The sequence below is a fragment of the Notechis scutatus genome, chromosome 6 (assembly GCF_049901735.1).
Source record: "Notechis scutatus isolate UNSWTSFEM ecotype Mainland chromosome 6, rNotScu1.2, whole genome shotgun sequence".
Classification (NCBI taxonomy): domain Eukaryota; kingdom Metazoa; phylum Chordata; class Lepidosauria; order Squamata; family Elapidae; genus Notechis; species Notechis scutatus.
This window is the reverse complement of record NC_142014.1, coordinates 49,085,770-49,098,491: the sequence shown is the minus strand read 5'-3', so window position 1 is coordinate 49,098,491 and position 12,722 is coordinate 49,085,770. Positions and strand designations below refer to the sequence as shown.

Genomic DNA, 12,722 nt, shown 5'->3' with positions numbered 1-12,722 from the left:
AAGCCAAGAGCTGTCAGAGGCTTGGCAAGAGAAGACATTTCTGCTACCCAAAGCAGAAAAGGCTGTACCTGCATCAGCTTCAGGTGGCAAATAAGGTAATATCACTCTGTGGAAGTCATTGCATCATTAACATATTATTTAGTGAAGTGGATCAGATTGGCTTTGCAACAAAACTAGTATTTGGAAATAGGAGAAATCACTCCTATAACCCCAGGACAGATAAAGACAACTTAAGGCTGCGTTAGGAGCTTAAATGAAAGAAATGTCACAAGCACATAACAAAAACAAAAGAAGACTGCTGGAACATATTTCTACTGCAATTAGACAAAGCAAGGAAAGATTGCTAGAAAAGTACCACTTGCAATCTCTTCTTGTGGCTTCCCTTACCCTTGCAAAAAGCCCAGGTCAGCAATTTCCTGAGTTTCAACAGTCCCACCTACAGAGTTCGCATAATTACCAAACTCACCTTATGCCACCAGGCTTGAAATTTTGAACCTAGACAACTTAGAACTACTCCGCCTATGGTCTGACCTAAGTTTAGTACACAAAATTGTCTGCTACAACGTCCTACCTGTCAATGACTACTTCAGCTTCAACCACAATAACACACAGGCAAACAATAGATGCAAATTCAAAGTAAACCATTCCAAACTCAATTGCAGAAAATATGGCTTCAGTATCAGAGTGGTCAAAGCCTGGAACCCACTATCTGACTCTGTTATTACATCCTCAAACCCCAAAAATTTTAACCTTAAAGTGTCTATCGTGGACCTCACTCAATTCCTAAGGGAGCATGCATCAGTGTGCCTACCATCCCTGTCCTACTGTTCACATTTATTTGTATTCATTTATTATGTATATACTTATACCCATTTATATTTATACATTTATATGTTATGTTCATACTTATACTTGTTTTCTCATACATGCTTGACAAACTAAACTAAACTAAATAAATAATTCGGGAAGCATCTTTCCTCCTGTTTCCCATCTCTTGATTGAAGGGCTTTGCTTCAAACAAAACTCCCAAATTTCCATCCCCAGGAAATAGTGTCCTCTCCTCCCTGGGTCCTAATAGCATCTTTCTTTTGCTTTTATACAAATAACAAATCAATCCAGTATATTCTTAAACCATTACTATTATCCTAAAATATTTTATTTCCTCTTTAAAAGATCAGTTTGGTTTTAAACATAAAAGAATCAGGAAGTATCTTCTCTAACAAAGATTATCGGTCTACTCTTGGATTATATCGATACTTCTAATGTGATCCTCGAGTCCCACGCGGAGTATTTTATAATACTCTACGGATTAAATCAGAGGCAGCTAAGGAGCTTTCCTATCTCTATGGCAACAAGGCAGCTCGACTGCGCCCCCTAGCGTAGTTAATTACCCATTATCTTTTTCTCCAGTTCTCAGTTCAGCGGCTCAGAGCGAAGCGGGTTCCGCATTCGGTCTCTCCGTCGCCAGAGGGGCAGTTGTGAGAGCGAAGAGAGCGCCGGTTAGGCCAGGCAAGCCATTAAATCCCGAAGGGACGGCAGAAGGCGCTCGCTGACTATTTTTTGCACTGCTTTTTATTATCCTTTAAAATAAGCGTGTATGTTGCTGCTGTTCTGTTCGCAGCATTTTACGATAACTTTTTACTATCGATTAAGAAGCAAAATAGGCATTGAGTTCAGTCTGGCATTTATATATGCAAAACTGCAACCATTCTGTAATATTTGCCCCTGTGGGAAACAGCCCCACTTTACCCTACTTGCTGTTAGAAAAATGCATCCAGTGTAGCAACTATCAATTTCATGTTGCAAAATTTAATCACATTTTTCCAGAGATATCAAACATAAATGAAAACAAACATTCGTAGCCCAGAAACAACAAAGGATTGAAACTTAAATTTATTTTAAAAAGAAAACCAGTTTGACCCATTTAAAAGTGCAAGCTGCAATGTGCAGAAAGAAGCACCTATCTGAGATCCAGCCAAAGTGATAAAAATGATGTTACAAAAAGCAAGAAGCAAAACATCAATCACCAAACAAAAACTAATACTTCAGCTGCAAAGTTTGCCATTCATCTTGGGCTTCAAGACCAATTGTAGAGTGTATAGAGATCAGTGCTGATGGTTCAAAGGGAAATCATCCTTCTCTCTGAATCCACTTTCAAAGTTCCAAAGTGAGGCAGGGCTGCTTGAGGATTCTTCAGATATTTACTGGGCTTGCAAAACACCTCTTACAGTGGAGGTAGATTTTATAGCTAGCAATTAAGGGGGGAAAAGATCAGCTCCCCTTCAGCTCTGTTAGCACAATCTTCTTCCTGCTCTTCACAAAGCACACCATCTGCCTGCAAAAGAGGAGAATTAAATGCTACACTTCATCCATCCACAATGCTGGAGAACAAATTTGGTAGATGTTTTGGATTTAAAAGAACGAACCAAGTTGTACAGTCTTAGCTGGCGCTAAGGGTCTCCATTCTTAAAATAAGGTTTATATAATAAGGTAAAATAAGGTATTAAATTATAGAAAGTAATAATCCGGAGCTAGAAACTTCTAAAGCTGACATTTTAAAAACTCCAAAGCAAGAAATTCTCTGAAGTATAATTCAGACTTTCAAGTTACTGCTTAAACATCTGATGTTTTAAGACAACATCTTAGGGTATCTACCCTGCATTAAGCACTTTTTTACAGCTCATTAAAGCACCATTCACCAACCTAAAGGCAGAAAATTACTGTATACCAACAGAAAATTTCCTTCACCTCATCTATCAGTATCCTGCCACTGAATTGTGAATGTCCTTATTTATTGTGAACAGGGCAAGTTAAGGAAAGTAATTAATAGATACTCCTATCTCCTCCCTCCACTATCTTCTTCCACTAAAATCACTGCCAGCAGAAAAATATATAGCAATCATTCCTTACCTGGCATAGGGTAGGATTGGGAAGCAATCCTAGTTTGGATAAATTGTTCACCCAGCTGGTTTAGCTATCTTCAAATGTTATTGCAGACTTGTATAATCTCCTAGCAACTATGAGGACTTAGTGATTATAGACACTAGGAGAGATTGCAGGATAAAAGGCCTAACTTCTCTTCTTCCTTCTATCTCTCTAAGCTGCTTTGTCCCCTAGCTACTACAGTATCAGTGCAACTGCCCCTGAGTATCCATCAACTCATAAGCTATTTTAAACAGCTTTAGTATGATTTTGAAAAGGCAAGATACCCAAATTCACAATAGTGAAAGACAGGGTAGAGTGATTGCACCATGAAGCATTAGAGGGAAAGCTCTTTCTCTTTTTCCCACGGCCTCATGTCCATCACTTAATCAACTACTATTTGAGGTAATGTAGATTTCTGGGCTATAGATCAACTTGGCAATCTGGCAAATACTGGGGAGATCCCAGTTTTAAAAAATTGAATTCTCTTCCTGCTCAGAGATGAATAGTTCTGAGTAAATTGCACAAAACTAGGGAGAAATGGGGTGCCCATCGCACAGTTACTGGATTATAAATCTGGAACAGTTATGGAAATTTTGAGCTATGTCAGATAAAAAAATGAAGGTGAAGTCATGAGAACGTGGCAAAAAACATATATAAGAGGTTTCAGGTCCATGTTGATGCTATGGTTAGGTATAAGTGTAAGTGGAGAATTTTTGTATCTAAATGTCCACAGAAAAAAGAAGGGACCTGCTGGTTTCATCTTGATCATTCATTTTGTACTTATAATGATGTTTTAATTGCTGACATGAAGCAGTTTACAGAAAACAGAACCAATAGAAGCTTCAATGAAGAAAACATCCAGTTCAAAACACCAATATCATTGCCAATACTCATACCAAAGTACAGAGTTACAACCACAGGAGAGCAGACTGAGGAAAGTTAAACATTATTTAAATGTCATTTTTTAAAATGAAGATTAAAGTACCGTACACGATTTTAAAAGTTTTAAAATGTTCAAAGCCATGACAGCAGCACATTAATACTAGGAACTTTAAAACATTCATAGTAAGTCAACAACTAAAATTAACTCGTTCAAAAGACTAATTTGAAAAGATGTTGAAGATCTCATCTACAAAGCCAAACATTCATTTTAAGACAGGAAATTCAATAAGTAATTGGCCACCTTTGAAAAGGTATAATTGTGCTCATCAGTCCAATTGCTGCAAGTCAGACCCACATCAGACGTTTGAGCTTTGGTAAGGAATGTAGATTGAAGGAAGGATGGGCAAATACAAGGCATGTTAGATGTTGGAGAAAGCTTTATAGAGAAGTACAGGAGAATGCTAGCGTTGTTAGCAAAGGCTTAAAGGAAAGCTAAAATTGTGTAAATGAAAACTGATGTTATAGAAGCAGAGAAATATGTATTTCAGAATCTTGTCAGTATAATTATTTACCGTGTTTCTCATAAAATAAGGCCGGGTCTTATTTTTTTTTGAGCCCCGAAAAAACGGCTAGGACGTCTTTTCAGGGGTGACTTAATTTCTTCCCCCACGCACACCTCCACCTAGAGTGCCCCATGTGCACTCACCTCTCCATGAGGCCGCCACTGGAAGTTCCCCAAAGGTAGAGTCACCAGCTGCTTCTATCGGCCGGTAGAAGTGGCCTCGGGGCAAGCACCCATGCGCACTCACCTTGCCACGAAGCTTTTTCTATCAGCCGATGGAAGCTCCCCAAAGGCAGAGTCACCAGCCGCTTTGAGGTGAGGCGTGGCTGCCTACAGGGCGCTCCTGATAGGAGCGCCCCACGCACGTTCTCCTTGAGGCTGTTTCTATCGGCCGATGGAAGCTCCCAAAAGGCAGAGTCACCAGCCACTTCCATCGGCCAATAGAAATGGCTTCATGGCGAGGAGTGAGCATGGGAGAGCGGCTGCAAACTTTTCTTAGAAGAAGGAAGCAAGCTGAGTTTCTCTCTCTCTCTCTCTCTCTCTCTCTCTCTCTCTCTCACACACACACACACACACACACACACACACACACACACACACAAACACCACCCCTACTAGCCCTCGTCCCTGCACCGGGTCAGCCAAGCCTTTCTGGCGAGGAAGGTCTCAGCATCTGCGGGGTTCCCACTGCCGCCCTCCCTCCCCAGGCCAGACCTTTTCCGGGCACCTGCCAAAGTCCCAGGGCAGCCGACCTCCCTTTACCTGCTGCCGCCGCTGGTTTGGAGAGCGGGCGCGCAGGGAGGAAGAGGAGGCAGCAGAGCTCGGCTACCCTTAGAAGTGAGATCGGGTGGGCTCCTGAAAGGAGGCGGGGAGTGGTCCTCGTAGGAATGCGGCGGGAAGCGGGTGAGTGTGAAAGGGTCGCCGCCGTGGCACAGGAGGGTGGGAGGGAGCTGGAGCGAAGAAGGGCAGGAGAGAAGCTAAACCGTCCTTTCTATTGCTCTGGTGAGGGCGAATATTTGCAGGGGCTGGTTGGAAAGGCCTAATATTAGTATGAAACTTGAGTCATGGTGGGGGAGCTGAACAGCGAAGGCACTCTGCACATGATCCGAGGCAATCCTGCCAAAGCTCACGGGTGGCGTTGCTAACAGTTGGGGGGAGTCTGATAACTTCAGCAACGCCTCCTTTTCTCTCTCTCTCTCTCTCTGAGCACCTGAAAGAGCACCCGTCATTAACCAATTGACCAACGCCAGCCTCGGAATCGCTTATTTCGGCATAATTTGGGATGAGAGAGGGCCGTAAAACCAGGGACTTGGCGATGAGGTGCAGGTTCTTTTTTATTTTTTTATTTTCAATCACGAGACATTTCTTGATTTCATCGGACATCAGGCGTTCAGAAGAACTTTTGAAAAACTTGTGGGTCTAACTTTGAGAAGCAATGAGTTTGGTCCTCTCAAATGGCGGAGGTTAGGATGGTCTTTGGAGACCTACCCTCTCTTTTAGCTGAGGAGACCTGGGCAATTTTAGGCTAAAAGCTGCCCTGGAGAGATTGATCAGAGAATGGGCAAGAAAGCAAAACAAGAATACATTTGGGCTAAGGCATTTTCTCCCATTCCCTCTGTCGCAATCTCACAATTTTCATCCAGACACAGATATCGTGTGCTTTCTCTCCTGCCCGCTGGTAGATTCAAAGACAACTAATGCGAGCTCCCCTCACGAGGCCATTTCTATTGGCGATGGAAGCTCCCAAAGGCAGAGTCGGCAGCCACTTCTACCGGCCGATAGAAGCAGCTGGTCTATCGGCTGATGTTCTATCGGTAGTAGATCAGGGTATTCTAGCCTAGGCTACCTGCATGGCACTCCTAAAGGCAAGTTTTCTCCCCCTTCCCTTCCCATTTCTCTTCACCTCATGTAGTTCTAACGAGCGATGTGAGAAATGGTGGGAAGCTCGTGGTTTAAATAGGCCTAAATTTTGGGGGCGGTGCTTAATTTCACCTCATGCCTAGAAATCATGCTGGGCCTTCCTATTGGTGGAGGCCATATTGTTGGAGAAACACGGTATTTAATCACCTTTATTTTATAAACAACTCAAGATGGCAAACCTATCTAACATTCCTCCTCTTATTTTCCCCACAATGATCTCTCTGTGAGCTGGTTAGGCTGAGAGAGAGTAACTGACCCAAAGTCACTCAGCCAGCTTTCGTACCTAAGAAGGAAACTAGAATTCAACATCTCCATCTTTCTAGCCCAGTGCCTTAACCACTAGACCAAAGTGGCTGGAAATAATTTGACGAATCTTAAGATTAAACTTTGTAATTTTCACAATTGCAGCAAATTGAAATGAATATGATGTCAATAAGATTATCACCACAACTCTGTTACTGAATTGATTAGCAGTGATAAATGTGATGTAGTTGTTTCATTAGAACTGTTATCTTGATGAACCCATTTCTTCTTTATGTCTATGGAGATTCTCAATCATCCAGGTCATGGTTGTCCCAAGGTGCTTTTTTTCAAGAGGCAATTAGACTTACTCATTTTCTTTAAAGATGTTTCACTTCTCATCCAAGAAGCTTCTTCAGCTCTGAAGCCATTTCTTCTTTGGAAAATTTTCCCTTATAAAATAATAAGCCTTAGAAAAGAAAGATTGCCACCTTCTTCAAAAATAGTCTTCAAGTGTTGAAAATGTAGCATTCTGAGAGCAACAAGGTAAACAATTAGTGGAGTGGTTATATATGTGCAACCTAAACAAGTGGAGGAGATACGGTAAGAGGTTGCTCTGTTTTGTTTAAATTGAAGCAGTTAGAGTGCTGTGTTGTTTCTTTGATTATATCTTATGATGTCACTGTTATATTATTGGTATCCTGCAGGATTATCCAACTGACAGGCCTCTGTGAGGTCATTGCCTGTGTAACCACTGATAATATTTCAACAAGATGAGCTGTTCTCTTCTAGTTCTTCTCCACTGAACTGTGTTTTCTTTTCATCTCTTTCCAAGCAATCATACCAAGCAAGATGCAGGTTGAGCCATGTTTTCTATTTATTTTAACTATGCTATTCCAAAGAAATTAAGTTTCATTATGGTTTAAATTCAAAACTGGTATGATTTTTATTTCTGAACCTGTGCAACCATAAATATATTGATACAAAGTATTCCTAATGCTGTTTATTTAATAATACTTAATTATTGTAACACAGAAAAGAACTATAAAGTAAAGGACAACTTTAAAAGAAAGTAGGACAAAGACCAAGAGAAAACAGAGGAAAAATAAGAGAACAGCTGGTATTATCTTCATAGTATAAAAATCTAAAGGGCGTATAAAATATATCTCTGATCAGGATTTTTTTTTTCTGTAGTGTCAGGTATGTATCTGAAATGTGTGCCCTACTGAACACCAGAGTCTGTGGTTTGAAGACAGCTATTGACAACTGATGCAACTGGGTCCCTGAGGAATATCAGAGTGGGCCACTGAAGGTAAAAGATTGATGGAACATATCCAGTTGGAATAAATAAGAAAAAACAGGTAAAATAAATTCTTCATGTTCTTAAATTATTCCAGATTGGAATTTCCCTGTGAACAATATAATAGAAGATATATTATAAATCCTCTTATGAAAGGCCGCTACATTTTACTTTTGTGATAATATTGGCAATTTCTATTTCTTAACCACAATTAAAATATGTTCAGTGTTTTTATTTTACTACTTCTTATTAACAGCATATGCATGTCTTACTTTCTAATACTTTATTGTAGTACAACATTCGTGTATTTCTTTCTTCAGATCTGAAATCAGTTGTATATTTAACTTATCATATAAACTTGATCTTTCAGCACCTTTCAATTCTGTTGACAACTGTATTCTTCTAGACCAGTTGGGAAGGTTGGAAAGCATGATGTCGCAGGTTTTTGTGTGTTTTTCAGTGGGCAGGTTCAGAAGGTGGTTATTGTGGGTAGAGGGAGATCAGACCCCTGACCATTTCATGATGAAATGCATCAGGGTTCAGACCACTTTTGTTAGTGTTTGGGGATTAACCCCTAGAAGAGTATTGCAGCAGTAGTCAAGCCAGGAAGCCAAGCGAGAGTGGAAGGGCCCCAGAGTATACACACTGAACACAAACACTGTTTGTAGTTTAAATAGTTTTTAATCCATTTAGAGTTTAAAGCATTGTCATTCAGTCCATTAAGTCATTCACAGTATTTCCATCCAGTAAGACTCACTAGTATAGTCCAAGTTAAGAGTCCTTGCAATATCTTTATCAGCCGATAAAGATATCTTCTCCTCCTCCGGTTTCACTCTCCAGAGAAACAAACGCTGGATATTCAGCAAGAAGTTCAAACAGTAGAACAGTAGAATTACGCAGTAAATCAGCAAACAGTCACAGGCACAGTACAAACAGTATTCACAGTTAGTCACAGTAAGTCACAGTCACAGGCACAGTTACAGTAAGACACAGTTAGTCGCAGTAAGCTTTCCAGCTTCTAATGCTTCCTTATATTGTAACTTCTAACCGCACCCTTAATCGGCTAATTGCCTGCAGCATTGTGCTTAAAGTGATAAGCACTTAAACCATGATATCTAAGTTTTATATATTTATTCACCCAAACCATATTTGGTATCAATGTTATACCTAACAACTTTCCTATCCTGTTTAACATCTACACAACATTTATGGGAGAGGGCATCTGCCAGTTTGGGGTGAAATCTCATCATGGTGGCACAGTGGCTAGAATGCAGTATTGCAGGCTAACTCTTGTTACCGCCAGAGGTTTGAACTTCATCAGCTGAAGTTTGATTCAGCCTTCCATCCTTCTAAGGTCAGTAAAATTGCCCCCAAATTGTTGGGAGCAATATGTTGACTCCATAAATTGCTTAGGGAGACTTGTAAAGCATATGAAGCTGTATATAAGTCTAACTGCTATTGCTATAATATACTGGTGTTATCTAGTTATATACTTACACCCAAAACTGCATTCAGTTTTGACCGCCATGATGTAAAAAAAAATGTTGAGACTCCAGAAAGAGTGCGGAGAAGAGCAACAAAGATGATTAGGGGACTGGAGGCTAAAGCATATGAAGAACAGTTGCAGGAACTGGGTATTGCTAATCTAATGAAAAGAAGGACTAGGGGAGACATGATAGCAGTGTTCCAATATCTCAGGGGCTGCCACAAAGAAGAGGGAGTCAAGCTATTCTCCAAAGCACCTGAGGGCAGGACAAGAAGCAATGGGTGGAAACTAATCAAGGAAAGAAGCAACTTAGAACTAAGGAGAAATTTCCTGACAGTTAAGACAATGAATCAGAAGTTGTGAATGCGCCAACATGGAATCTTTTAAAAAGATTTTCGATAACTATTTGTCTGAAGTGGTGTATGGTTTCCTGCCTAGACAGGTGATTGGACTAGAAGACCTTCAAGGTCCCTTCAAACTCTGTTATTCTATTCTATTCTGGGAGATGTCTTAGGAGATATAACCTGAAATGAAAAAGTCTCAGAATCAATCCAAAGAGGCACAGAGGTTGTTTATTCAGAAGTTGAATAATGCCAAGGTTATACCATCTTTGACTCTTGATGGGGTGATGCTCCCGCAGAGAGTGCAGGCTTGCAATGAGCAGGACTTCTTGGACTAACTGTTCCTGATCAAAGAGCGGGTAGATATTATATTTTGGAAGGCATTTGCATAGCTTTGGCTGTTCCACAGGATGATCTGAAGAGTCTCACTCATGCCTTCTCATCATTTGTTCAGATAATTATAATCCATAGCACCTGAGGCTACTCTTAAAGGCCACTCCCGGAAAATGTAATAATACATGTACTCATTGGTCAGACATGATAGTGCCACATTACTCCTCTGTTATTAGTTTCCAAATAGATTTCCAAGTGCAGTTCAAGGTATAGGTATAAAGCCCTATATACTTGATGACCTGGGTATCTTACAGGTGACTTTTCTTCAATAGGTTTTTGCCATCCTACCTGAACAACTAGGGATAGCCTACTAATATCCTCCATTTACCAGAAAACTTAGTGAGATAGGCCTCAATGGAAGGCATTCTCTGTAGCAACTCATTCCTCTGCACTAGCTTTCCCCCAAAAGATAGATGTCTGCTACCATCACGGTCTTCTAGAAGCAGGTGCAAATGTGGCTTTTTTAAAGGGTCTTTGGGTTTAACTGTATTAGTGATATTTTTATTATTTTAATCATTTTATTTTGTACCTTCTTTTCAGTCTATAAATTCTGTAAACTTCCTAAAATATGGTCAGTTTCCAGAGCTTAGACACATTTCATAAATACAGATAGTGCTCTGTTTACAATTGGTTGCTTAGCAACCATTTGAAGTTACAAAGGAGCCTCCCCTCAGGTTACTTATGACCAGAATTCGAAATTCCAGTGGCTACCCGCCCCTGACCCCAGTGTCACATCACATTTTTGGCATTTAGCAGTCAGCCCACATATACAGCCCCATGGTCACATGATTGTTATTTAATAGTTTTTTGCTGGAAATCAGCATTTTGTTCCAGTTTCTGGCAGAAAAAAATGCCCCTTGCGGACAATGGATTCTTTTAATGACCACAGTGATTCTCTTAACAGCCGCAACAAAAAATGGTGCACCTTGCCATCCTTTAGGAGAGGTTTGAAACCATGACTTTCCAAACTGGCCAAAATCTGACCTCAGATATTGGAGGATGGCTGGTTAGTGTTTAAATGCATTTTTCTTTCAATATGCTATACGTATGTCACTTTATATTGTATTTATGCTATTTGTGCCCGGCCTATCTAAGCTTGTTATCAAACAAGGTAGTTTGATATCTGAGATTGTTATCAAACAAGGAGATGGAGATGACTCTGTTGACACTTATTTGGATTAGTCTTGTTGGCAATCTCATCCCTGCAGATTCAAAGGAACAAAGACAAGAGAGAGGGAATGTTTCTTACATGCAAGGTCCTCAAAGCATCCAGTTGGCCACACTGGAGAAAAAAGATGGGTTTGGCCTGATTGAAGAGGGCTGTTCATACTTTTTTATAGCCATTCAAATAAAATATATTGTACTAGCTCAAAGTATAGAAATACATCAGAGATATTTTGAGTATGGCTTAGTCGTCATAGAATATATATTGCCCTTGATTTCATAAAATTAAGCAATTGGTTTTTTTCCCCATTAAATATTGTTTTAATTTGAATTTCAGTGTGACATATCCTTTTATGAAAATGCACTCCATTTTTTGTGGAGCAAAGTCTGAGGAGAAGCTAGTCAAGGCCAGCCGCGATATGTATGACTGTGTCTACTTTTTTGTTTCTTCTATCAATACTGCATTCCGGATGCTCAACCAATTTCTTGGAAGTAAATTAGCCATAATTACAGTACAGGAAAACCTTAGCATCAAGGAAAATCTTCAGCTTCTACAGAGTGCTCTGAAAGAGATGCAGATGCTCGTAGAATTGAAAGACAAAGATTTCCAGCAAAAAATTGAAGTTCCTTTGTATTCTCAACTTATTCTGCCAACCCTTTCCACTGATGAAAAAATCAGGCTTGTAAAAGATATATATTCTCAATATAATGGTGTTTTTGAAAGTATCTGTGGTCCCATTTGTGCTGTTATAATTAAGCATGGTAATCTCCCTGAAATGCTTGAGGTTGCTATTCAGAATTTAATGAGTACACCCGTGCCGTCTCTTCAAGTGAGTGAGCTTCTCATGACCAAAGAAGAAATTGCTAAAGCCCTTCCAGACTCCAATCCCTGTTCATCTGACACTTCACCACCAATCAAACAGAAAACCCGCAGTTTTTCTGTTGTTCCCACTTCTTTTTCACTTACTAAATTCATGCGGATAATTCATTGTAAAAAACAAACATCTAAGGATCCAGTTCAGTTGGCTGCAGAAATCATGGCAGAAGCTGTTCAGATTTTGAAACCATCTTGTGAACATTTCCAAAGATATATTAAGTTGGCTGAAGAGTATGTCACATTGATCATTGACAAAAAGCAATAAACCAGAAGACAATTGCTCAGCTTTTAGAAATTTACTTCTCTTTACCCAGCAAGAAAGTTGCAAATAAAAAAAGAGAAAACTTCTGATTGCAGTATGTGTATTCCCATCTACAGTGCCAACACAGGCATATGTATATGGTTTGGCTTCTGTTCAAAATTCCCCTTAATAACTTTGAAGTTGTTTTTTTTAATCAATTCCCTTGAAATGGCCTTATCCTCCTTTACTAATTCTTCCCTGTGCGACTTCTTCTCTTCTTCTGCTTAATTATTTTTACTGTATATATGTGGTTTTCATTTCTTCATCACATATCTATTTTTCTCCTTTTAATAACTATCCTCATTTTTCAATTCCAGTTAATTCAACTTTA

At 39.8% G+C, this 12,722-nt stretch overlaps 1 protein-coding gene across 1 annotated transcript; it reads left to right on the top strand.

Annotated features, from left to right (window-relative positions):
• Nucleotides 1–11,139: 11,139 nt before the first annotated feature.
• On the top strand, nucleotides 11,140–12,355 carry C6H12orf60 (chromosome 6 C12orf60 homolog). The gene has a single exon (XM_026694465.2). It carries the CDS (start codon nucleotides 11,567–11,569, stop codon nucleotides 12,353–12,355), a length of 789 nt encoding a protein of 262 aa, XP_026550250.2. The 5' UTR covers nucleotides 11,140–11,566.
• The last annotated feature ends 367 nt before the right edge of the window (nucleotides 12,356–12,722 follow it).